The 25,957-nt window shown below is 51.8% G+C and overlaps 10 protein-coding genes across 10 annotated transcripts; 6 read left to right on the forward strand and 4 right to left on the reverse strand.

Annotated features, from left to right (window-relative positions):
* Positions 1–37: 37 nt before the first annotated feature.
* On the forward strand, positions 38–955 carry CkaCkLH20_09739 (uncharacterized protein; the record flags this gene model as incomplete). Its single annotated transcript, XM_038892454.1, has 1 exon — positions 38–955. One exon carries the CDS (start codon positions 38–40, stop codon positions 953–955), a length of 918 nt encoding a protein of 305 aa, XP_038742337.1.
* A 254-nt stretch (positions 956–1,209) lies between these two features.
* On the reverse strand, positions 1,210–1,866 carry CkaCkLH20_09740 (uncharacterized protein; the record flags this gene model as incomplete). The annotated part of the gene is made up of 1 exon (XM_038892455.1): positions 1,210–1,866. One exon carries the CDS (start codon positions 1,864–1,866, stop codon positions 1,210–1,212), a length of 657 nt encoding a protein of 218 aa, XP_038742338.1.
* A 3,210-nt stretch (positions 1,867–5,076) lies between these two features.
* On the forward strand, positions 5,077–8,891 carry CkaCkLH20_09741 (uncharacterized protein; the record flags this gene model as incomplete). The annotated part of the gene is made up of 5 exons (XM_038892456.1): positions 5,077–5,160; positions 5,212–5,846; positions 5,920–7,679; positions 7,739–7,943; positions 7,994–8,891. The coding sequence occupies 5 exons, from the start codon at positions 5,077–5,079 to the stop codon at positions 8,889–8,891; spliced, it is 3,582 nt and encodes a 1,193-aa protein (XP_038742339.1).
* A 2,332-nt stretch (positions 8,892–11,223) lies between these two features.
* Positions 11,224–12,968, forward strand: CkaCkLH20_09742 (MFS transporter; the record flags this gene model as incomplete). The annotated part of the gene is made up of 5 exons (XM_038892457.1): positions 11,224–11,424; positions 11,487–11,623; positions 11,678–11,849; positions 11,906–12,078; positions 12,170–12,968. 5 exons carry the CDS (start codon positions 11,224–11,226, stop codon positions 12,966–12,968), a joined length of 1,482 nt encoding a protein of 493 aa, XP_038742340.1.
* A 504-nt stretch (positions 12,969–13,472) lies between these two features.
* On the reverse strand, positions 13,473–15,235 carry CkaCkLH20_09743 (uncharacterized protein; the record flags this gene model as incomplete). The annotated part of the gene is made up of 2 exons (XM_038892458.1): positions 13,473–13,610; positions 13,700–15,235. 2 exons carry the CDS (start codon positions 15,233–15,235, stop codon positions 13,473–13,475), a joined length of 1,674 nt encoding a protein of 557 aa, XP_038742341.1.
* A 583-nt stretch (positions 15,236–15,818) lies between these two features.
* Positions 15,819–16,154, reverse strand: CkaCkLH20_09744 (uncharacterized protein; the record flags this gene model as incomplete). Its single annotated transcript, XM_038892459.1, has 1 exon — positions 15,819–16,154. One exon carries the CDS (start codon positions 16,152–16,154, stop codon positions 15,819–15,821), a length of 336 nt encoding a protein of 111 aa, XP_038742342.1.
* Positions 16,155–17,630: 1,476 nt separating this feature from the next.
* Positions 17,631–18,476, forward strand: CkaCkLH20_09745 (uncharacterized protein; the record flags this gene model as incomplete). The annotated part of the gene is made up of 1 exon (XM_038892460.1): positions 17,631–18,476. The coding sequence occupies one exon, from the start codon at positions 17,631–17,633 to the stop codon at positions 18,474–18,476; it is 846 nt and encodes a 281-aa protein (XP_038742343.1).
* A 336-nt stretch (positions 18,477–18,812) lies between these two features.
* CkaCkLH20_09746 (uncharacterized protein) lies at positions 18,813–20,405 on the reverse strand (the record flags this gene model as incomplete). Its single annotated transcript, XM_038892461.1, has 4 exons — positions 18,813–19,210; positions 19,275–19,488; positions 19,579–20,133; positions 20,181–20,405. The coding sequence occupies 4 exons, from the start codon at positions 20,403–20,405 to the stop codon at positions 18,813–18,815; spliced, it is 1,392 nt and encodes a 463-aa protein (XP_038742344.1).
* A 2,033-nt stretch (positions 20,406–22,438) lies between these two features.
* On the forward strand, positions 22,439–23,486 carry CkaCkLH20_09747 (RTA1 like protein; the record flags this gene model as incomplete). The annotated part of the gene is made up of 3 exons (XM_038892462.1): positions 22,439–23,136; positions 23,193–23,267; positions 23,327–23,486. 3 exons carry the CDS (start codon positions 22,439–22,441, stop codon positions 23,484–23,486), a joined length of 933 nt encoding a protein of 310 aa, XP_038742345.1.
* A 649-nt stretch (positions 23,487–24,135) lies between these two features.
* On the forward strand, positions 24,136–25,275 carry CkaCkLH20_09748 (GroES-like protein; the record flags this gene model as incomplete). Its single annotated transcript, XM_038892463.1, has 3 exons — positions 24,136–24,351; positions 24,405–24,964; positions 25,047–25,275. 3 exons carry the CDS (start codon positions 24,136–24,138, stop codon positions 25,273–25,275), a joined length of 1,005 nt encoding a protein of 334 aa, XP_038742346.1.
* Positions 25,276–25,957: the final 682 nt, after the last annotated feature.

A 25,957-nucleotide genomic window follows, 5' to 3' on the forward strand; every position in this document is an offset into this window, starting at 1 on the left:
CGAACATTCAACCACCTTTCCTTCGCTAGGACCAAACATGGAAAGCGTCGAAGATCACGATACATACCCTCAAGAGGTCTCTGAAGCAGTCATGGACGAGATCCGAACGAGAATTGGAGAACCATCGGAGACGAACAATGTCCAAAGCGATCACGGCACATTGACAAACGATCAAGTCGCAGATTTCTTCGACTTCTTCGAAAACTTGGTCGAAGAGTCGTTTGAATTCTTTAAAGAACTTGAGATGGAGCGGGAGCCGCCCATTCCGCAGAGCACTTCCAGGAAGCGGTCGCACGACGAGATGGAAGACCAACACGCGGAACCGAATCCCGCATCGGACGACCAGACGATCGATTCCCTGTCCAGGGAGATTTCCGAGCTGCGCGACGAGGTCGTGGAAACCATCTCCGGGAGCGTGGACAGAGCGACCAGATTCCTCGCCGTTTCGCAAGCCGCCAAGAATGCCAGTTGGCGTATGGGACAAGCCCGCCAGGCGTCAGCTCTCCTACACGCCCAACTTCTCGGAGAGATGCCGTATAATCCCGTCAAGAGGCGGAGAACGACTGTCGGTCCGGACGACGCGGGCATGCTCGCTCGGCTGGGTCCCGGCCGCGGGGCTTCTGGGCCTCCGCGGCGATCTGACGTTTATCGGTTCTTGGACTTTGGAGATGCTTCGTCTTTCCCTGAGCCGTCGATGTACGACTTCATGGCTGATAGTCTTAATTGGTTGAATCCGATCCCTCAGGAGTATGTTGGCGCTTGGGAGAACATAGAACACGGCGCATTGGCCGAGTCTTTCCACCAATATGAGCTGGGGAATGGCTGGTTCGAGGCGGAGAGGGACTTTCAGGACATCAGCATGGGGTTCAATGTCGCTCGTAGGAGTCCTGTTGAGGTGTTGTGGCCAGGCGTATTACCAGCTGGCTATGGATTGGATGGGATATTCGATACATGAGGGGATGGCGGGACCGATCACACGAGCTGGGATGTGGATGAAAGATAAAAGAACTTCTTTGCACATGCCTTCTTATTGAACATAAGTATACTAGAACTTATATTAGCTGGAACGAAGTTAGACATATGATCTCTATACGAACAGTTTTCTTTCTCCGTGATGAAAACATGAACTAAGGCCAGCGAATAGGATTGGCTCATATTACATTGAACATGAACTTCCAGTAGTGCAATCTAAAGCTACACCCGTTGGTCTCATTGATAGTCACTGTGACCCTTCGGCCGAACACCATCCATCTTCTCAGAACCACCAGAGCTGCCAGACTTGCCAGAGCCACCAGAACCTCCCGATCCACCAGCCTCGTCAAACTTCACAACCTCAATACTCGTCGTAACATTGCCCTGGGTAGCCCGACTATAAGGACAAACCTCCTTCGCCTTGTCCACAACCTTCTGAACCTCGTCGTTACTCAGCCCCTTCACGCGCACCTTCATGTCAACGCGGATACCCATGTCGAGCTTCTTCATGTCGCCGACGAGGTGAACCGTCGTGTCGACGACGGAGTCCTCGGGCGCCTTGGGCATCTGGATCTTCATGCTCGCCGCGGACGCGTTCATGGCGCTCTGGAAGCACGCGCCGTAGCCCGCCGCGAAGAGCTCCTCCGGGTTCGTCTTGCCCTTGTCGCCGGCGCCCCCGAGTGCCTTGGCCATGGTCAGGTCCACGTGGAGGTCGTCGCCCTCGACGTGGCCGGTGCGGGCGCCGACGACCTTGGCGCGCGCGCTGTAGAGCACCGGCGCGGTGTCGGTGTTCAGGAGGCGTTTTTGGGGTGGTGGTGTAAGTGAGGCCCGGGGCAGGGGGCCGCGGGACAGGGCCCGGGGTGCGAGGCGGAGGGCGCGGAGAGGGGTGGTCATTGTGAGAGGTTTTTGGAGAGTGTGGTTATGGGGTTTGGATTGGATGGAGTGCAAGAGAAGGACAATTTTGCTGTGTCTGCTTGGATATTTTTGTTTATTTAGGTCAACCAAGCCACCGGAATGCGATTGTGGATCGGGATGGTCGACTGGTCACGGTGACGTAAAGACTCTCAGCCCGCAGAAGGGCGACTTTCGAGACTCGTGCTTACTCATCTACACGCCGTTCATTGTTTGTTTTTCACATCTCAATTTATTGACAAGTCGCGGGGACAATTCATTTTTTCAGAATATGGATAGGGCTACTTTGCATTGGAGAGGTGTAAAGGCAGCAGAAAATACGGAGTCTAAATGAGTACTAGGAACATAAGAATCTCATAAACGCAATCCTGGGAAGCAGCCAACTCCCCAACCACTCCAACTACGGTACATTATTTCACATTTGCTAGACATGAAAATTCAGTAAACTTCTGCCAATGAAAGAGCAATGCAGTTGGGTGGTGTCGGACACGCTTATCGGACATTTGGTTTCATTAATCTTTCCCACACCCAAAAGGTCGCCTCTACGAAATTCAAATTGCTCGTCTGGCCTTACCCCTCTTGCGTCTCACGAAACAAAATGTCAACCATCCTATCACAATAGCTCCAATAACCGAAAAGGTCACCGCCAGCCCAACAACTAACCCATTATATGTCTGTCCTGAAGTCCCAGGTTTTCCGCAAGACGCCTGAGAACATGATGATGTGACAGGACCTCCAGGAACCCATGTAGCCACAGACACACCGGAGGCCAAGTCAGGCGGTTGCGGTGAGAGAGTCGGTAAGTCGGACGCTTCCCAGCTGATCTGCCACGCTGGCTGAACAGTGAGGCCTGCCGTGATGCTAATGTCCGTCATAGATGCCTTATTTGTGCCGGTGAGAGTGAGCCCGTTCCTGGGCGTAATGGTACCGATGCATGCAGGATTCGACGAGAAGTAGTCCATGCTGAGAGCCTGGACGCCGCTAATATACAGATCTTCTTGACTGATTCACGTCATGTTAATCAACGTCACGACAAAGCCCCGGATCATAGGGAGAGCTTACGGTCCGCAACAGATGGCACTTGATATTGTCTTCGTAGTTCCCGATGTCGTTTGTGTAAGAGCTGTCAGGCCGTACGCGGTCCAACTTGCAGGACACACAGCCGGGCTAAAGTCGGCGATTGCGGTGTGTGACTTGATTGATGGTTGACATGATGTAAATCCCGCGAGGCCTGGGTCGGAAACCAGAACGTCGAGAGTTTGAATCTCATTACTGTCTGGCTTGGATGTGGTGATGCGGATGTACTGCCTTGCAGTGCTACAACCTGGTGGATGAACGAATGGAGTTGTTACTGCCATCCTGTCCGGTAACGACGGCGTAGGAGTAGGGGCTGTGAGAGTCAATGACATTGTCGTTTGGTGCAGACGAAAGCGTCTGTTGATTTCTGAGTTGTTTAAAGGCTCATTGAATGGTGATGTCGAAGAGACGATGCGTCGGGTGTAAGAACATCAACACAAAAGTATGAACTATGTTGTTGGCACGCGACAAACTGCTGTCTGAATAGAGCCCAGGGAGGGTACCAAATCATATTCTCGCGTTCTCCCACGTGTTTGAGCTAGCAGGCATCTTATTGAACTTCCAATCTGGGGGTAGCAGGACAGGTCTTGGCAGGTCCTCCGGTTGGTCGCGTACTACCAACACCTTGCTGTGCCGCTCAGCTCAATAAGCTGCCTGGCGGCAAATTGCTGTCAGCATTAGAACCAAAGTTAAAAGAAGGATTGAAGATACCAAAGTTCCAAATTCAATTGATCTACTTGTGATAAGAGTAGCTAGACAAGCATCAACGTACCGATTGACCATGACACTCAACATCGAAGGTCTTGAAGACATCGGGTTTGCTGTTGACGCGTTTGACTCCGTACTCGAAACTATCTTGTATGTCTCCGTGATCTTAATTTTGACTTTGCGCGGGACCCTCGATTAGCTGCGCCATTGTTGCCAAGATCTGCACTACCTAGACAAGCTTCATAATAAGCAATCTCCACGCCTGCAAGATCCACGGGTGCCTGCCGTAGACCCCTGATACAATGGGGTCCAAGGCCGTCCAGGCTTAGACGTCGGTGTTCAAATGGACCGAGACTCCATCCGACGTTCGGGAGAACTAGATACAGCCTATCCCGACGCAAGCAGATTTGACGAATGCTCGACCGCGTGGCTTTGGATTCCGCACTTAGCCGGAAATCACCAGGGTCTAGAGACAAGGGGTTTAATGGATGCGGTCAGATAGGGAACGGCTGACGAGCATACTCAACGCAAAGGTTACATTTCTGCGAGGGACACATGCAAGATAATCATCTGATGGTTATGATGAAGGACGCGTATCCCGACTTTTGAAAATAACCACTCTTCATGGCTAGTCAGAAAGATCTCCAAGGGAAGACAGCGGAAACCGCCGTGTCTGGACTCTGGACCGTAATGGCCTGACGATTCCACGTGCAACAGTCGTGGGGATATCAAGAAGTCGAATCTAGTTTGCTGGTAAAAGCTTTTCACACCTACCCCGCCAACTTCAACCAAGGAAGAACTTTGGTGATCACCCGTCAGGGCTGGCCTCGGAAAACGTGAAGGGTCGTGTCAGATGCAGGAACTGGTTGCCTCCAGGCTCCCTGTACATGCAGCAAGACGTGATGATCCAGACGCTCCAAGGGTTACAAGGCTTAGCTCCGCGGGCCGTTTTGAGGTACTAACAACCTCACCAAGCGGCACAGAAGGCCATTTCACATGATATCTATCATTTGAAGGGAGGCGCGGAGCCTCGATATCCGCACCACCAGTCACTCAACCACTGTGCCGCAGAAGAAGCATCGGAATACAAGCTGAATTCGGCATCAAGAACCCAATCTCACTTTTACGGCCCCATCCGAGGTTGGTCTGACAGAGGTTTATACTGTAAAAAAAGATCTTTTGCAAGTTCGCCAAGCCATTATCTCCCATATCGGCATGTCCTTCGAGAGACAGCAGGCAACCACAGTTGCTCGAAGGAAAGTCTGGCGATGGAACGTATCAGAGACTTGTCTGAAATTCCCGCTCTTTCAGGACATCAGCGTAGTTATAAGCGGAAACAAACTCCCTTAAAAATGGAAATCGGATGTCAGAGCAAGCTTCCTCGTTTCTTAGAATTCACCGGCCGCCATGAGATTTCCGCTCCTTGAATCTCTGGCGATCCTCGCAGGCGCCTGCCATGTGCAAGCTAAAGCAGTGTTTGCCCATTTCATGGTGCGTATATCTTCGTTGAGTGTCTCTCAGCAGGCCACTGACCCTCAATAGGTAGGAAACACGGAGAAGTACACCCTTGACACCTGGCGTGACGACATCCGCCTCGCTCAAGAGGCTCACATCGACGGTTTTGCCCTCAACATTGCCCATGGAGAGCCCATGAACGATGCCTCGCTCAAGAACGTCTTTGACGTGGCCAGTTCCATGGGCTTCAAACTCATCTTTTCTTTCGACTACGCCGGCAGGGGCCCGTGGCCCAAGGACACCGTCCTCGATCTCCTAAAAACCTACGCTACCCGCTCGACATATTTCAAGCATAGTGATGGCACTCCTCTTGTGTCCACCTTTGAAGGCCCCGAACAAGCGTCAGATTGGGTTGACATCAAGCGTTCTTTCCCTTGCTTCTTCATGCCTGATTGGTCCTCCAAAGGAGCCAAGAGGGCGTTAGAATTATCGAATGGCGTCGCTGATGGACTCTTCAACTGGGCTGCGTGGCCTTGGGGAAACAGGAACATGGACACATATGTGGACGCTTCGTACTATCAGTATTTGGATAAGAAGCCCTACATGATGCCTGCTGCGCCTTGGTTCTACACCAATCTCCCTGGCTTCCATAAGAACTGGCTTTGGCGCGGAGATGATCTATGGCATGACCGCTGGATCCAAATCGTCTACAATCAGCCAGAGTAAGTTCCACTCCAGCCTGCTGTCTCGCATCCTTCCAGATCATACCATAAGCTAACTTCAACTCCTTTACAGCTACGTTGAGATCATTTCCTGGAACGACTACGGAGAGTCTCATCACATCGGACCTCTTCGGGATCATGCCATGGGCGCTTTTGAGACGGGCAAGGCCCCGTTCAACTTCGCCAAGAACCTTCCTCATGATGGTTGGCGAATGACTCTACCCTTCTGGATTGACTACTACAAGAACGGAAAAGCTACTGTGACAAAGGAGGGCGTCATGGGCTGGTTCAGAACGACCCCGGCCAAGGCCTGTGGTGATGGTGACACGTCCGGCAACACCGCCAGCCAGTTGCAGTTGGAGTTCTCGCCAGCCGAAGTTATGCAGGACAGGATCTTTTTTTCAGCTGTACTGGGCTCCTCGGCAGACGTTACCGTCAGCGTCGGTGGTACCTCGCAGGCTGGAACGTGGACATCAGTCCCCGACGGAGGCATTGGCGTCTACCACGGAAGCGTTCCTTTCCAAGGCAGCGGTTCAGTTGTCATCACTCTTCAAAGAGGAGGAGGTACTATCGCAACCATCACCGGTGGTTCTATCACTGGGACCTGCGCAGAAGGCGGCCTCACCAACTGGAATCCGTGGGTTGGAAGTGCCATGGCCGCGGGATCCATTTCAGCCACACCGGCGTCATCGCGCGATGAGCAGAAGTGTATCAAGGGTACAGGAGCAACCGGCTTCACCACACTCTGCGAATTCACCTGCAAGTATGGTTACTGCCCCGTCTCGGCATGCCAATGTCTTGCTATCGGCAAACCTATTCCAGAGCCTACTGGGACCGGTGCCACAGGTTTCCCAGCTGCCGGCAAGAGTGAGAGCTACACAGGACTCTGCAAGTGGGCATGCAGTCGTGGATTCTGTCCCTCGGAGTCCTGCAGTCCAACCGAACAACCCATCATCGTTCCTACCGTCTCGGAATTTCTTCCTCCAGCATGCACTCAGGGAAGGTCCGACAACGGCCTCACGGGCTTGTGTCAATATGCTTGCAACTACGGCTTCTGTCCAATAGGCGTCTGCTCGTGTACCGGGCAAGGCGGTTTGACGGAGCCGCCGGCACCCAAGGACACGACAGGCGAAGCCTTGAACGATGGCATCAAGGACTTTGGACTGTGTCAGTTTGCTTGCTCCCGTGGCTACTGTCCCGGCGATGCGTGCAAACTCGACTATCCTATTGAGGAAGGAGACACGTGCGATACGAATGATAACACGTTCTCTCGGGAGGCTATGCCTGGCGTTGAGCATGCCGTGTACCCGCTGGTCGACACCAACACGTACTACATGACAATCGTCAATCTTACTCCGTACCGCTTTCGTTACCTGAAAGACCGTTCGCACTATTACCAGGTTCATGGCGAGTTCGGCGATATCCCACCTGGACATGCGCGCCAGAACTTGGTGGAGTTCGGAGTCGGTGGCGAGAGCAGAGTCGATGACAACGGCGAGGCTTACTTCGAGGTCGTCGGCACGAGCCGAGAGTTCCACGTGAAGGCCACGACGCACTATCCTCACAGCAGACCTCAACGATTCGTGGTCAATCTGGATGGTTGGGGCTTAGGCACCAGAGAGTACGAGATTCCTGGGTCTGAAGTCTCTGTCACCTTTGTCATCACGGGCAGCGAAAGCTATGGATACCACCATTCGCTCACGCTTGACAGCTCACCCGAGGGCTGGATGGGTTCCATCAGGGAGGCTATCAAAGGAAGACAAGTGAAGCATGTCATTGTACCTGGTGCCCATGACTCTGGAATGAGTACCATCGGTAAATACAAATGGGGCGGTAAGTCTGGCATTCATGCATGTTTCTGGGTGTGGGTGCTAATTGTTTTATTCTGTCAGGCGTCGCGGCGGACACCCAAACGCAGGCATACGGTATCGAGAAACAACTCCAGCTCGGCGCGCGTTACTTCGACCTTCGACCTGCACGTGTGCCGGCGAGCGACAATGGGGAGTTCCACATCTTCCACGTCGCCGATCCACGAGGAACCACAGTCGTCGGAGCATCAGGAGTGACGCTGTCTAGCGTTGTCGATGGAATCAATGCGTGAGCCATTCAGCCTCTGCTGTCTCTGTTCTTGAACTAACACATCAAAGCTTCTATGACAGTACTCCTGGCGAAGTCATCTTCCTGTGGATGAGAGACATGGTCGCTTTTGAGCCCGGTGCGGGCGGTGACGCCTTCGACAAGGAAGAGATGGCCGCGTTCTTCAAGAAGCTGAAGGAAATCAAGTACCGGTGCCCCGATCTCACCGCAGCGACCAAGTTCCAGAACCGGCTGATGGGTGAGTTCATGTCAATGAACGACGGCAAGGGATGTGTGGCCATTATTCTTGACCAATTCGGTGTCGAGGACGGCGTCCCGAAGGATGATCCGGCGTCGGGCATCTATCTCGCAGGTACACACATGGACCGTACCGATAGATGGGAGGATGGCAAGGGAGGCAATGTTCAAAACCTCCTCGACTTCCAGGTCTCAGGCTTCGGGGACAAAGACCGTGCACGCTCTGACGGTGCGAAGAACGACGAGTTCTTCGTGTCGCAATGGCTTCTCAACGCCGCTCACTTTGACGCGCTGACCTACGAGCTCGAGAACTTGGCCAACTACATTACTACACCCATGCTGTACTACGGTGGCGTGGCAAATATGTCCCCGACATCGTTTCCCACGGTGCTTCTGATGGACTATATCGGGATTCGCGTCACGTACGATCGTAACTGGGACAATGCCGCGCCCGAGCTGCGGACGTTAGCGCTAGGCTTGAACCTATACATGGCCAGTGAGAACTGCTATGTCAACAAGCGACGACACCCGTTGTTCAAGAAGTCGAACAAGAGGCTGCCATCTCCGTGGAATGGAATCATCTATGCGAACGGTACGAAGATTGACAACCCGCCTGCTCACTTTGACCCGTGGCGGGTTGATGTCTTGAGGAACGGAACAGTGTTTGGTAATGGTACTGTTCTGATGAGAAATATCACTAACCCCTTTTGATAGGAGTTGGCTCGATATTGTAGGAAAAGGGGTTATTCCTGTATATATTACCTTCATAATGAGAGTTTGTAACGTAGTTGTGTAGAAATGTTGTTTTCGGCATCGATGCAGATTGATTACGTGTACGGTCGGAACGCAAACATTCAATGGGTTCCGTAAGAAGCAGCGAACGTGCTGGTCCGAGTTCACGATATGGAAAGATTCAACTAGGTTGACGTGAACTTTAGCGACTCGTCAACTCCGGTATGAAAGGAAGCTAAGGCTAAGATTCAGCTGTACTGGATGTGCTTTTCCGAAGCCACACCGGATCAGCATGATACTTAGCCGTCGGCCTTTCGCGATGGAGGCCTCTATCGCCGACCTTTAGTGAGCGGAGAGTGTGTGCAAACCATCTCCTCGGGACAGCTAAGCTAGCCGGCCTTGGCGTTGACATTAGTTCGACAACGGAATGGGATGGCAGGCGGCTATCTGGCGGCAGGCCACGTTCAAGCTTACATGGTGTGGCTTCGCGAAGAGACCTAAGCCAGCCAAGTTTGCCCAAGAGATTCATGGCTGCCAACGCAGATGCGCTTCTTGGCAATAAATTCCAACAAATCGAAATGAACAGGCCATACCACGACTATGGTGGTTGTGTCCAAGCTGCACCAACATCGCGTGATATCCTGCTGGAACGACCAACCGCTCCCTTGGCTGTCCCTTCAGAAGAAGATCCTTGCTGCTTCTGTGTGCTGACACTTCGCACATCAGCTATCCGTACATGCACGGAGTAGACCGATATCAACGCTTGCTCGGCAACTCGGTTTGTGGTCTTCGCAGATGTTTGCAACTGCACCGCGATGCAACCCTGATCCAACCTTTTGAATAGGGAACGAAGCCGACAGGCGGTGTTCAACAGTCGTTGGGTCTAAATCCTGCCATGTCACCCCGCATTGCAACTGTAGCAAGGAAGGGGACCAACGGCGGACAATCATCTGCACCCCAGCCAACTCCACTAAACAAACATCCAATTTCTCACAACGTTATTGTTCGGTCATGGTAAAAGTGACCAACAAGAAGACCGAACGACGAAGAGATCCGGGACCGCTTGAGCTGCATATGCGGATATGCTATCCGCCGACACGGGGTGACACTCCACCAACGAAAAGCCATTGGCAGTGTCTCGATGCGGGGCGTGGGGGAGTATCTTTCTTGCCCAGGTCCGCAATTTGTATGTCTGAACTTCGTCTCTATCTTGCATGGTAGCTCTTCAGACTAATAGCCTCGCAATTGCTGCGGGTGTGGACCCGTGTTCTGCTTTTTCTCCAACCTGCGATCATATGTGTTTTCCGACACATACTCAGCTTTCCAAATAAGCTCATTTGAAATGCGCTTTTGCCATGCCTTGGCTGATGATCCACGAGGCCAAGAAGACGAGAAGAAACGAGATGATAGCATTTCCGTCAGAAAGCAGGTTTTCCGTGTTGTTTTCCGCGTAGAACTTGGCACGCCGGCATAGGCCAAGGGGGTGTGAAGGAGAATAGGCTCAGAAAAGCCATCACCGCCAAGCCCTCTCTGGTTGGGGTGACTGGCAAGTATGACAGGGGAGTGGCATGGCGCTGCGCCTCCTTGAGTTCTTCGGACTATGATACAAGAAAGACGACGTTGTCAGCGGGAAGTTTATGATAAGACGACGATACTTCAGATGAACGGCTGGGAGTGAAGGTAGGTAGAAAGAAAGTGGCTTCATGAGGGAGGTACCGAGGTCATGTCTCAGACAAGGTAAAGATTCTTCATCGAAGTCAACACGTTGAGGAGCAAAAGGATGCACAATGAGAATCGCTTTTGGACTGGTGCCAGAACACGGCACCAGACCCTGTTCGCCCAGCCGTAAACACGCATCCAAATCTGCACCTCAGGCTTTGGCTCTAGTTCGGGATGTGAAGCCCTTTAAAAGTTCTTGGCTTCTCCTCTTCCCCGCACTCCGCACTCGCGGAAAAGCCGTCAGCCGTCTAACCCCATCTACCCCATGGGGATTCTTCTCGTCTCCACCAATTAGACATGACAGACTCCGCTGTGTTGGACCCGACGCGATGGCTGCGAACGGTGAGTGCACATGGGGTTTGCCGGGATGAGGTTGATGGAGACGGGGATATATATCTGAGCTTCCTCTAGCTATATCAGACGAACTCCTGTTCTTCAACCTGGAAGCATCAGGGACACCCACGGCCAACCTCCTCTCCTTCGTCAAGTCGCAAGCACAGACTGGAGGGAATCCCGCCAAATTTTCGTGTATTAGGCTACTTCAGCTCTCTCACTCTCTTGAACGGCTGTCAGGCGCATTCACGACATCACGATGGCTACCAACGTCCAAACTAGCCGGCCCGGGTCGCCTCAGGACAAGGTCGCTGTCAACCAGATGGAGCACGTTTTCACTACTGATGACCCGGCGCTCATGAAGCAACCGGTCATCGAGAAAGTGGACGAGTTCGGAGCTCACACCAAGACTGATCCCAAGGAGATTGCCCTGGTGAAGAAGATTGATTGGTACATCTTGGTATGTTCCCGCAAACGACCTCTTATGCTAGAGGCGCCGAAGCTGACGCGGTAGTATGACAGCCGATTCTCTGGGTCATGTACTTCCTCAACTTCTTGGACCGAAACGCCATGATCAACGGCAAGTTGAATGGCCTCCACAAGGACTTGAACTTGAAGGGAACGCAATACAACACCTGCGTGTCGATTCTTTTCGTCGGGTAGGCCCACATCCCTACTAATATTTGGGGCCATTCCGGCTAATTGCGTCAAAGCTACCTATGTGGCCAAGTTCCATCGAACATGATTCTCAACAGAGTCCGCCCTTCATATTACATGGCCGGGTTCATGATGGCATGGTCCGTCGTCAGTCTATTGACCTACAAGTGCCATGACTTCGCGACCATGCTGGTCTGCCGCTTCCTTCTTGGAATTACCGAAGCTCCTGTACGTCACGACTACTCCGACATCACCGGATGTCTTTAGCTGACATTGAAACGCAGTTCTACCCAGGCGCTCTTTACATGCTTTCCATGTTCTACACTCGCAAGGAAGTGTCTTCTCGTATGGCCATCTTCTACACTGGAAACATGGCCGCCAGTGCTTTCTCTGGTCTTATTGCAGCTCCCATCTTCTCCGAGATGCACGGTATGCGAGGTCTCCACGGCTGGCAGTGGTAAGTGCAAACATGAAGGCGATTTCTTCATCGGAAGATTGAAGCAATGTCGCACCCGCACTTATAAGCAGCTCGCTAATGGTTCTCCTAGGCTCTTCATCATTCAAGGCGCTATTTCCATCCTCGTCGCTTTCTTCGCCTTCTTCCTTCTGCCCGACAGCCCCCTCAAGACCCGCTGGTTGACTGAGGAGGAACGCCAGCTGGCCCATACCCGAATCTACAACGACACCACCGACCGTCGCGAGGGAACATCTGTCTGGACGGGCCTCAAAGAGGCTTGCATGGACTGGCGTACGTGGGTTTTCTGCCTCATGGACAACCTCCATTTGTCTGCCAACGGCTTTAAGAATTTCCTCCCTACCGTGGTAGGGACCCTGGAGTTCAACACCACAATCACCCTCGTTCTCACCTGCCCGCCTTACGTCTTCTCGGCCTTCTTCTCAGTCCTAGTGCCGTGGTCATCGGGCAAATTCAACGAGCGTACTTGGCACATTACTATTAGCAAGCTCATCGTTTGCTTGGGCTTTGTTATGTCCGTCGCATCCCTCAACATGGGTGTCCGATATACCGGTATCATGCTTTTCGTTGGCGCCACATACGGCGTCAACAACTTGATTCTGGGATGGACTTCGTCCGTCCTTGGCCAGACCGACGAGAAGAAGGCTGTCGCGATCGCCATGGCAAACACGCTTGGAAACGCTGCTAGTATCTACACTCCTTACCTATGGCCCGATTCCGACTCCCCTCGATTCCTCACTGCCATGTGCTCCAGCATTGCTTTCTCCCTAGGCGTCGTGATCTGCGCCTGGTTCATGAGATGGGCTCTGATCCGCACTAACGCGAAGAAGAGACGGGAAGACCCCAATGCCACCAACTTCTATGTCTACTAAGCAAGTATTTTGGGTTGGATGCAAAGGACAAGCAAGGCATGGGATCGGCGGTTGTCATCATTGTGTTATATCGAGGTACCTTAGTCAACTGTGGCAAGAGAGGTCAGCATTTTCGTGCTTACTTTTCAAGCCCATAGAGATTCCCAATTGAGGGTTGATACCCATACTTCATTCATGCCATGAAGCCTTCGTCCTCGCAGGCTTGATATTGCTATCAGTTTTTCTTGTGAAGTTAGAATGGCTAGGATAACGTCCCTTTTTGCGAATCAGCGAAGCTAGAGAGGCCCTTGCAGAGCACATATGAAGCATGTCTCTCTGATTGCTTCCCTTGACACCCATCTATTCTATTTGCATCAACTGGTTCCTTCCGTCCACCCTGAGTCTTTCAAGTCTCAACTGGCATGTATGCACTGGGCGCTTCTTTCACCCACTTCTGTCCCATCCTTCGAGTCCAATTGTGTTAATGACCAGGGAGACGTAGCCTCCGTGACTATACGCAGCCTATCAAGCAGGCCCATGATCTTCTTCCTCATCCTCCTCCAGTAGCTTCGTTCGAAATTCCACCAAAGCATCGTAGCACTCCTGTTGGCGGAACCTGGCCAGGTCTGGCCATCCATGCTTACGATATATGTCGCGAGCGTCCTAGAACCGTTCACAATGCTATCAGTGTCAAATACCACAGAATCATAGACATCAATGATGACATCAAGATGCAATCGAAGTACACATACCTCTATTTCAGTGTCTGATACTTGCCCTTTCGCATCGTCCTCTCGGATTGCACCCCACACCTCGGGATAATACTCTGCGTCCTCCGTGTCGGGGCGAGGCAAAGGCACCAAGTCGAGGGAATACAGGCTGTCAACGAGTGCATGGAAGTACGGCCCAGCAGGTCGTGGTGGCGTCCATAGCCACGGCTGATCGTCCGGGGCATCCTGAACTTGCCTGTTGCCAGCATCGTAGACGATGATTGTGCCGGCGTTAGTATCTATGATCCACCACTCGCCGATGCCGCTACCGTCGGCGCTTCCGCCAGCAATGGGAACTAGACCGTCAGGCATCTTCTCAGGGAAAGGGAAGAGACCATGGGCGCATAGGCGCTCAGGAGTGGCCTTGTCCGCGGTGAGGTCCTCGTTCAGCCCCGGGTTGTCCTCGAGATAGCGCTGCGGCTCGCTACGCCCAATGACAGGCCAGCGGTTGTCTTCGTGCGTCTCGTCGACATCGAGATACGGAAGATGCCGCAACAGGTCAATGACACGGTCGTTGAAGCCCAGGAGGCGTGTCTTATCGGCCGGCAGGAAAGCATCATCACCCCAGCGTCCGCCTGGCGGATACTGGATGAGCGACGCAGGAAAGAAGGCCATCTGGGCCAGTGTCTCGTAGTACCTCGTCAGGCCAGCAACTATGACGTCCCGGTCATAGCCAGACGTGTATGTCGCAGGACCTCTTCTTTCCCGAGGTGGCAGTCTGGGACCATGACGGCCGGCCTCTGCCTTTCGCTTTCGCGACTCGCGTTCTTGTCGATACTTCAAGAAAACCTTCAAATCATTCCGGCACTTCTTGCGGTCAAAAGCTGGTCCGGGTCCGCGGCCGTGTTGCCATCCTGCCAGCATGTAAATCTGATACATAGAGGACGCAAGCTCTCGGCGATCGGGGGTTGAGAAGTCGGGCTCAATGCCATCGATCAGACCAGGAATGGGGTAGAAGTCCTTGCCGAGCATCGAGGCAGTCTTTTCGAAGAACTCGGTAGGTGTATATGATGGTGCCTTCTTCCACTCTGACTCGAACTCCTCTGCCAACGCCTCGCCGCGTGGTGGTCCCGCATACTTGATGATACGTCCTGTTTTACAGTCCACAAGCCACCATTGCGGGCCGTAAAGCGTGTACTCCCCCGCAGGATACGTCAAGCTGACGATGTCTGACGGGAGGTGGGCCAGTTCAAACAAGCCCTCTAAGTGCTCATCTGCCAGCGAGCCATCTTGCCGCAAGTAGCGCATAGCCTTACTTTTCGGGAAGATAAGACATTGATCCGTTTGATCGCCTGCGCCGACAGGTTGCAAGTAGGGAAGGTGGCGCAGGAGGTCCACGACGGTATCGGACCGGCATAATGTGGTTCTCAGGCCATCCATGTCCAGCTCAGCGTCACTCCATCCCTCTGGCGGGGGGTGTTGGATGTCGTCAGGCGACAGGTAAGGTGTCGTGGCTAACTTTGTGTAGAACTGCGTGAGGCCTTGGGCCACCTCGCGATGGAAAGATGAGCCCTCCATGAGATGATATGAGATATGACGAGGAAGTTGTTATGAGGGGTAAGTTGATAAATCGGATCCCGAAATCAACCTCTTAACATTGTCGTCCATAAAAGAAAATGCTGAAAGACAAAGAAACATTTATGCTGACTATCTGCAGCCGGTCGGCAATCACTCATGCTCCCAATAAGGTACGAATACAAGATGAAGATGGGAGGCTGTGGGATGAATCATCGGGGCTTTATATATTCTAGCAGGTCTTGTTGGCTTGAACCCCTCTTGCATGCATGATGTACCCCTGGCAGTAGGCGCGTTGATTAATTCCGGGGCTTAAACTAGCCCGATCACAACATCTATCTTCTTGATTGCCAATTCAAAATTAAAAAAAGAATAACTGCGAAAAAAAAAAAATAGAATCCCGGCCTCCAACCGTACTCATACAGAGCACAACTTTTCGCGTCACATTACATCAGTTTGTCCACGGCGGCGGGGCCGGGCGCAAGCGGGATAAGCGCCGCCAGTTCGGCCGCCGGGTGCACCCCGCCTCCGTCACCGCGTCGGCGACCCACCCCGTTGCCCGAGGTTTCTCGCTGCTGAACGCGGTCTACCGCCGCGACTCGACATCCTCATCGGCGGTCGCCGTAGCCGCGGCCTTCACTCGCTCAGCAGCCCGAGCTGTGGCCTGCGCATATGGTCGAGACGCGCAACGCAGCTCATCCATCTTGCGACTGCACGACTTGTCTTCACAGGAAAGGTAGCCGAAGTGCTCGAGGAGCTCCTCTTCGATCGGCCGCCGTGTGTTGTTTCCCTCACCAACGGGGAGGTCATCAGGGTCGAACTCAGTGCCATGGGCCACCGCATCGTTTTCAATGACCACGGTGAGGTCAACGCACGTTTCCTCACGCTTGCGCTTGCCAGTGGGTGCATCGTTAGCTAGCAATTCGGATACCACAAAGAGTCTTCCGTGTTGAACCTGCTCGGATTGATATGACGACTAGCAATCACAGAAGGATTCGAAAGTCCGAATATTTTGGTCTTTTTGCCTTTAAGCTTACATCCCCGCTCAAATTTGGTCGTACCGCCACACAAACTGACAGGTTGTAAGCACTACGTCCGGAAGGATCATCAGCTTCAGTAATCGTACGCCTAGGAACTCTGGAACCGGTGACTTTCAAAGGTAACCGTAAGTCAGGTCTCAAGTACCTATTCTTCGTCCTGATTATTTCCTCGCTTGCGGATTTACCTATGTAGAAGCTGGTATTAGATGATGTTGATAATCCATTCCCTCAAATGACCTGATAATTGACTTCTGAGTCAACCTTTGATTCAGCTACATGCACCAACGCAAGGTCATTCTGAGTTCAAATGTCCAGAAACAATCTCTCATAATGCAGATTATGTCGCTTAAGTATCTGTGAGAGGAAACATCCAACATCTGCCTCAACTTCATCAGCGCAGTCTCTAATGAATCCATTGTACTCAATAAATCCATTGTGCGGCGCGGCAAGCCAAAAGCCAACCCAGATCTGACATCATATCGGTTCAAAATCGACGAGCCCCAGAATAGATCGCTGATTAAGAGGCATATTCATGGAAGGAACCTAGCCTGCTCTATGCCACGTGAAAGGCATGAGGAATCAAATTTCCAACAACAGGAACATCTTTCCTCAGCTTGACACATCTTCGGACTTTCAAAGCTGTCTGCTGACGGATGATGGCTATGAGCAGGCGACTGCGATTGCTGCGGTCAATATGTTATCCGCATGCAGCTTTCCTGTTTCTTTCGGCGGTGAACCCAGCAGATCGGTAATAACACGCTGCCTAGGTTAGCCACCAACATTCATCAGCCCTGTCGCCTGTCAGCGCCAAGTTGCGCTACCCGAACACCCATGTCGATTATTCGCCAGCTTTTACTGGGTGGGCATCAGTTTGCCTGTTTTCCCCATCTTTTCTGCAGTGTGCCGGGCTGTGCTGATGAAGCTGGAGGTGGTGTTGCTATTACCGTCCTGGCGTAAGCTTGAAGCCATTCCCGGATGCACAACAGCAGAAGGATGCCTGGCACACATCACCTTCGACAACACAACACATCGTGAGCGAATGTTGGAATTGGATATCGGGGGCGAAGCACTCACTCAAGGCAACCACCAAAAGCTCATGTCATCTATCAAAAGTCCATCCTGCTGAGCATCACGATATCGATGAAAAAGTATATAACGATCTTTCAGAGCAGTTGTCATGTTGCCTTTTCTCTTCACCATCACAACCAAGCAACACAATCAACAGACCGGTTTCCAATCTCCAGTATTTCCTACTCTTTTTTCTTGATTTCCTTGTCTCCTTTGTCAGTCGGGATCTCCTATCTGTCAGAAAGTCTACATCGAATTATTACGGTCGAAAAAGCAACAAAGTAATCAAAATGCACTCCTCCGCCATTCTGTTCTCCACCATCTTCGCCGCGGCTGCCCTTGCCGCTCCGGCCTCCTCAACGAAGACCATGTCATCGGCCCCCGCCGCCAACACAACCTACTCTCACCACAACAGCGGTTCGATCGACGATGTTCTGCCTCCTATCGTCCCTGTCAACACCCGCGCCGGCAACATGGATCTTATCACCAAGCTCATGACCGCCCCCACCCAACAAGACCGTGTCCGCCTCCTGAACCAGCCCGGCGACTACGTCTTTGACTTCAACGACGCCGGTGCTCCGGAAGGTTCCGAATCCCGCGGTAAGGGCGGCTTCTCCACCTCGGCCACGGCCAAGACGTTCCCCGCCCTCATCGGCAACGGTGCCGCCATGACTCTTGCGTTCCTCGGCCCCTGTGGCATGAACACCGCTCACGTCCACAACCGCGCCACCGAGCTCAACGTTGTCGTCAAGGGTCGTTTGGTCACCAACTTCCAGGTCGAGAACGGTGTCGAGCCGATTGCCAACACCATGAACACCTACCAGATGGCTGTCTTCCCTCAGGGCGCGATCCACCAGGAGTTCAACCCGGACTGCGAGGATGCTGTCTTCGTCGCCGGCTTCAACAACGTCGACCCCGGTGTTGAGCAGGTTGCCCAGACCTTCTTCAACCTCCGCCCGGATGTCGTCTCTTCTACCCTCGGTGGCGTTCAGACCATTGATGGTGCCGATCTTGAGAGCTTCCGCGAGCACATCCCTGCCAACATTGCTCTTGGTATCGACGCCTGCCTCAACAAGTGCGGTATCAAGCGCAATGCCAAGCGCGACCTCAACGAGATCTTTGGCGCAACCCAGTAAATCTGACCGGAGGTACAACCGTGTACATAGCTGAAATGAGTGCGCAGCGAAATTGGGAGCATCATCAGCTGAACCTTCTGCATTGTGGCGTTGGAAAAGATGATTCTTGAGGGGGCTGGGTAGCATAAGTGCCGGATTTGCACACTGGTTTGGGTTAAAGGCGTTTGTGGATGAATTTTGAGGTGCCATGCCTTCGCCAAAGAACATATTCAAAGAATTTACACATTTCTTTAACTAAAATTGTCGTCTCATTGTGAACTTATGTACGCTTATGATGCATTATTTGTGATCTCATTAAATTTGATACTAGTGCAATACACAAGATCGAATTATTAGTCAGATATCCTGGGTGTAAGTACTCAAGATATTCTCCCAGTCAGTATCACACCAAATCTGGTGCTCCGAACCCATATCGGCGAACATGAACTCGGAAAAATTCAATGGCTCATTGACATGGTCGGCTTCCATGCTAGTCTGCCGCGTGGCCAATTCTTCTTCGCAAACTCTATCCACCATGGCCTCAACATCAGAGAGCAGAGCGTCGTGATCCTTGGCGGCAGGATTACCTACCCGAGCCATTTCTCGAAGCAAGGCTCGTGTTTTGGTGTACAGAACGGTATCATCTTGTTCAACTGGCGAGGATCCCCCGCTTCCACGTTTGAAGGATACACGAGCCAGAGCTAGAATCGCAAGGCCCGAGAAAAGATGTAAGGACTCCCAGTAACCAAATTTTGCTGAGACGAAGATCCATTGTCAGAAGCTGCACCCATCAGATTTCAGTCATAGGCATGGACTTACCGATTTTGTCGTAGTTCCAGAGACCGAGTAAGATCTTGCAGTTGTTTCGAGCGGCCTCGAGACATTGGATCTTGACCTCTTTCATTGGGTCATCGCCCTCCGTTGGCAAGGAGCCAACTCGACTCGGCTGTACTTGCTGACTGTTGAGCCGTCGTTTTTGTACAATGGAGGATAGCTTCTGGAGGTAGAGAGGTCTGAGAAGCAAGATGTAGCACTATCCGAGTCAGTCTGGTCTTGTACGCCCCCTCAAACCTAGCCCAAGCTAGCCAGGCTGTGTGGAAGAATGGCCACCAAAGTTACTTACTTGATGGTATCTCAAGTAGATTGATGCCAGGATTCTTCCAAACTGGTTTTCCATCAGCCTTGTTGGAAGATTCTCCTCGAATGTGAAGGTCATAGAGGAAGGCAGATTTCCCCTCCACTCTTGTAACATCTCAATGCATGGCCTAATCATTTCCAGGCGTTTCTCTTCATCAACATCTCCATATTTGGCGGCAGTTATAACAACAAATCGCTTGATCTCGCAGAGCTGGGTTGTCGCGGTCAACAGGTTGGGGTCTGACAACTCTTCCAGCTCGTCAACAGTAAGCCCGTTGGAATTTGGAAGCTGAATTCCATCAGGCACAGATGAAAGCGCAGGCGCAACGCCAAGTTCGGTGCTAATCATGCGATCCATGCAGTACGAAGTCCACCATAGCCTCTTTCGATGCTCATTCATCAGCTGAATGCTGTTCCCTCCAGCACCGTGATTTGAGTCCGTGGATGGCTTCTGGAGTTGTAGAAGCTTCGCGAGCGCAATGCTTTGGCTCGCATACGAATATGCTGTCTTTCTTCGATTGAGAGAGTAGCAGTAGAAAGCCTGCATATCTTAGTTACAAAAGTCTGAATTGGTAGCGCTCAACTCACGATCAAATTCAAAGCTTCCACATCTTCTGCTACAGGCTCTTCGGGAGACATTTTTAGCAGCATTAAGCCTTGCTCAAAGAAGTCTGATCCTGGAGGTAGTGGTAGTGTTTGCGATGATGGAGATGATTCCGATGTAGGGGAGGACGTCGTGGATGTGGGCGGAGGCATGCCGTAAGGACTAGACGGCTGTTGTCCTGTGAGCTGCATGTGCGTAGACGAAGTCATGCGTGACCGGTTGAAGCTTTCTGCCAATGCAAGAACGACAGATACCCGACAAAGCCAATTTCGGTCGTGCGACTGCGAGCTGGGATCCGAGTATGTCAACTGAAGCCGATCACGAAAGCTCTTCCGGAGGAACCAGTGGTATTCGCTAAATCCTTCCTCAAATGCCTGGAGCAGATGAAACGCGTACGGACGCGGGGGAAGCCGAAAAGAAACCTCGGATTCTGCATTTTTCGTGCTGTTTTAGTGACGGGGTCTCAGTATACGTAGTTTGTTAGACAGACTTACGCAGGAAATCAAATTTGAGGCGCGAGTAGGTGTAACCCTCAGTGCCGGCGCTGGTAGAATGTCTTGAACTCATGGAACCGTTGGTCCATGATAGCTGCCTCAGTCTTTGTACGAAGTTCTCCGCGCTACAATCTTCCATGACTTCGTCTTTGACGTCACGGGCAGCCTTGATGGGAGACTTGGGTGACGTATGGGTAGGACTTTGAGTCGCCGCTTCAACAGAACCAGTTGCGATTGCTGAGTTTGCTGGCGTTTGGTTGGCATCTCGCCGAGTCGTATTGACTTCTCGTTCCAGCCATCGCAGATAACTTTCCGACACTGTGGTGAACTTCTCTTTGATGGGATAAATGCATTCGCGACGACGAAGTGAGCAGCGCTGACATGGAGTTCCTGAGGAAATCACAACCAATCATTAGCCGCTTCAAACATGAAATGAGGGTACTGGTAACCGTACCACCGTTACACTTCAGTTTCTGGGAGTGGCAGGCCTTGCAGGCCACCGCACTTCGGCCTTTAAGCGTGGTCATACTTCAAAACTGCATATCCAGGCCCGATCGGATTCGTGACTTCACGGGAGTCAGTGGTCTTCCAAAACTCAGCGCAGACGAAGGTATGAGCTGGAAATGAAGCGACACATGAAATGATGCTAGCGATACCGGAGGCTGGAAATGCGGGAGGGCGTCATCTTACTGCGCAGATTCGTCGAGACAGCGCCGCATGAAACTTGCGGGGAAGCGTCTCTAGATATCGATTCCCCCGCTGTGTTCATATCAGAAGCCGGCATTGTACACAATGATAGCGACCCAGGCGGGGCGGCCTGCATCGGCCCCAGAGCTAAGCCTAAGCGATGAATATTATGTGGAATAGCGTTGCACAGGGTCTGGTGTTCCGCGAATCGCAGCGGTGTTGATGCAGGGATTGGGGTTTTCCTGATATTGGGGCATGTCTTCGGATGCTGGCCGTGGTGTCGGGACTGCATGACAGTTTGTGGAACGGGTATCTGCTTCCAACTACTGAGAAAAGAGCAAAGCATAACCCAAGAATAGGTAGCAGACTGCGACATCGTCTAATTCTTGTCACTTCTCGAGGCGACACGTCAGATAGCCTACTCCAAACTGCCCGAGTTTGCTCACTTCGGGTAGCACAGCAGCAAGAAGTGAGCAACTTGTTTCAAATCGAAAGTCCCCGAGACTTCCCAAAAACGTGCCAGCAACGACTTGTTGAGACAGCCAGTAAAAACATGACTGCTTCTGGTCATCATCTGTGGTTACGAGTCTCTGAGAGGAGAAAGTTGGCGCAAGAGATTGCCAGGTGGAGGCGGAGTCAAGCCACTTCAAAACGGGAATGGTGTACGAGGAACGACGAGGAACATCACGCCAGGTCTGACCGGGCAATTGAGGCGTAACGTGTACGCGAGTGCTTACTTCAAGAATTTAAGAGTTGACTGGTTGATTACATTCCTTGACTTCGCCGTTCGTGGTTTAGCCTACGATAAACGATGTGTTTCTCGTGTCCGTCAACCACAACTCGCTACCACTGCCCGGGCAAGGAGTGGAAAGGATTGAACACCGCCTCGTATGCCGCGCAACGCATTGAGGCCCAAACATGAGCAAATAAACACTCGTAAATAACTACGAGTAAGACAGCATATAAAGGCAACTCACAATGCCTGCTTTTGGGTGTTCAAATCATCATCATTATCATCATCAATCCATCTATTCCAGTTACCTCCCTATCCATTCGAAACCATGGAGAGATGCATCGAAGTCACTCCTCCTTGCCCCGTGGAGGCTACCATCTACGGCTACTATCCGAACGTTGGCGGCAATGCTTTCTTTGTAGCCCTTTTCAGTATCTGCACCGTGGCACAACTCGTTCTCGGTATTAAATTTCGGCTTCGTGCGTTCACAGCTGTAATGGTCATTGGTTGCGGCCTCGAAGCACTCGGATACATTGGTCGACTGCTGCTCAACCAGAACCCCTGGAGCGATGATGGCTTTCGCCTGCAGGTTGTTTGCCTCATCCTTGCGCCGTCCTTTATGGCGGCAGGAATCTACCTCACGCTCAAGCATCTCATCACCTACATTGGACCGGAGAACTCCCGCCTCGCCCCGAAGTGGTATACTTGGATCTTCATCAGCTGCGACGCTATCAGTTTTCTCATGCAAGCTGCCGGCGGAGGCATGGCCGCATCCGCCGACGGAGACGACAGCTTGGCCGACACGGGAAACAACCTCATGATTGCTGGCATTGCGTTCCAGGTTGTTACGATGGGTATTTGCGGCTTACTGGCCATCGACTTTGCTTGGCGGACTTACAGCAGGAGGCGGTCGACGAAAGGTTCGAACCCCTGGAACCAGTCGGCTGAGCCCAACTGGAGGTTCCGGTTCTATTTGTCCGCATCAACAGTTGCATTTGTGACAATTTTCATTCGCTGCATTTACCGGTAGGTTTTCTTCCAGTTACTGACATGGAAGCATCATCCGCTCACAGCTTTTTTAGTCTTCCTGAAATGGCTGGTGGCTGGGGTAACGAACTCATGCGTAAAGAAGGTGAATTCTTGGTCTTGGACGGAATGTAAGTATCTCCTGAGTGACACGTCATTGAAAGACCTCTTGCTCACATATGGCTTTCAGGATGATTGCTATTGCCGCAATTCTCATGACGGTTGCTTATCCCGGCATATTCTTTCCCGCCATCAGCTCGCGAGGACGTGCCTCCTCTCAACCGAGAAACAAAGATTCTCAACCGAACGACTCTGACTACTCCATGAGAGCTATTCCTCTTTCCGATTAAAGAAGGGTGTGCCATCTCAGATGGTTCCAATACAGCCATTCACGAGTGAAGTAGTTCAGAGTCTAGGTATGGATATGGAATGCTTTCAAAGGTGTTGGGCTTTATTCACGTTAACATGAGGGATGGGAGGGCGACACACAATATCGAGAGATATCTTCATAGATTCGTTTCAGAGCCTTTTATACGTTACTTTCATAATTTGACAAACACGGAGAGATCCATAACTTATGACTACAGCAGAAACTTAGAACACATTATGTTCTCACTGTACTTTTGATTTTGAGAGTGAGAGATAGGTGTCGAAAAGCTGTTCTGCATTCGCGGAAACCGATCGAAATGAGCAGTAAGTATTAAATACTTGCTTTCGACATAACCTTCGGGCCACACGGTGTTGTAGGGCAGTCGATGGGCTGAAGTTGGCGTCGCTCGGTCCTGACCTCTAAAACTAGCTTCAGCGCCGATGTCGTCTTTCTACATCGCGACCAAGCACGCCCGGCTGTTTGTATTTGTGCTTGACATATAAGTCAAGGAATTTTCATCTCAATTGGACGTCTCTTGAAACCTGCATCTTTTAGATGGTCTTCCTTCCTCCTGGCAAAACCGAAGTACACTCATCTACCCGAAAACACCAACTCTTTGAACGATCACCATGAAGGCACTTGTGGCGGACGGTACCGATGGTGCAGCAGTCGCTGAGGTGGAAGATCTGCCAGTCCGTGATACCTTTGTAAGGATCAAAGTACATGCATTGGCGCTGAATCCGACCGACTACAAGCACGTCTTCGGCTTTGCCAAAGGAGGCGAGATCGTGGGATGCGACGTCGCAGGAATTGTCGAGGCAATCGGACAACAAGTAAAATCGAAGGTAAGGCATTTATTTTCCATCAAGCAAACTTATTCTCATAAGATGGATGGCAGGTCAAAGTTGGCGACAGGATTGCGGGCCTCGTTCACGGCTGCAATTCCTACGCACCCCGAGATGGCGGGTTCGCAGAGTATGCCGAAATCAAAGACGGTATTTTCGCACACCTGCCAGACGACTGGAGCTGGAGCAGCGGTGCTACGCTGGGTGCCGGAGTCACGACAGCAGGCCAAGGGCTCTTTCAGTCCCTACAGCTGCCTCTTCCTGATGAACCTACTCCGAAGTCCTTCGCAGTCTTGATATATGGCGGCAGCACGGCTACGGGCTGTCTCGCAATCCAATATGCTCGACTAGCCGGCCTACAAGTCATCACGCTGGCCTCACCGCACCAATTCGATCGTCTGAAAAGCCTCGGAGCGAGCGTCTGTTATGATTACCACGAGGGGAACGTTGGCAGCAGAATTCGGCGCGAGACAAATAACGGACTGATGTATGCCTTCGACATCATTACTAACGAGAGCAGTATGAAAATCTGCGCCGACGCGCTAGCTGGCGAGGTCACTGGTAGTAAAAGGCCTAGGTGCTCACTGCTTCTGCCAGGAAAAGTATTCCCAAGGTATGTAAAACACCCATGACTATGTCCCCACCGTGCTAATTGACAGGAATGACGTTGAAATTCATCTTACTTCTGGGTACAGCGGCATCGGTGAGACTTCGATGAAGTACGGCAAGGTAGTGGAAGGACAGCCTAAGGACTACGAGTTTGCGAAGATGTTCTGGTCATTGACGAGCCACCTCATCAATGAAGGCAAACTGAAGGCACACGTTGTCGAAGAGAGACAAGAAGGACTTGAGGGGGTTCTCTCAGGCTTGAGAGATCTGAAGGATGGAAAGGTGAAGGGCCACAAACTTGTTTACACACTGTGATGTCGCCGAAAAACACTAGAAAGGAATCGGAGTTTTCATATTTACCCCGATGTCTGTGTGCGAAATTCGCAACTCACAGCCCAAAAGCCAAGATATCCGCAGCCACAATGAGTCAATTGTATGTCTACCCAGGATTCCAACCTATCGGCACGACCGGAGAGCACGGGGATTCCCAAACCCATCACAAAGTCCGAGGCTTACCTTACGAATTCCAATGAGACATGCCAGGCTACCTGAGAAGAGACTGGGTCCGCAAATGACCACGCGAAGACTAGGGGAATAACGGTCAGATAAGATTCCGCCCATAAGCACTAAGACGCGTCAGTGGCTCAGCTGTGCTGCTGACGGCGTTCTTATTAGAACCAAAAGTCCATCCAAAATAAAATCAGAAACCTCGTACTCCTCGTATACCATACCTAATGCCACTGATTTACCACACGTTAGACATATCTCAGCTATATCAAGCAACATGCCAAGCCGAAGGCCACATGTGAAGTCTCGCTTGGGTTGCGCGCAATGCAAAGGTCGTCGCGTGAAGGCACGTGGAAGGAGAAACCTGAAATGCTTTCTTCAAATGACGCTAACTGGTTTTCAGTGTGATGAGACATATCCGCGATGCAAGAACTGCCAGCGATTCGCCAAAAACTGCTCTTACGGATGGGCATCGTCGTCGGATGCTCAT

Source organism: Colletotrichum karsti (genome assembly GCF_011947395.1).
Source record: "Colletotrichum karsti strain CkLH20 chromosome Unknown Scaffold35, whole genome shotgun sequence".
Lineage (NCBI taxonomy): Eukaryota > Fungi > Ascomycota > Sordariomycetes > Glomerellales > Glomerellaceae > Colletotrichum > Colletotrichum karsti.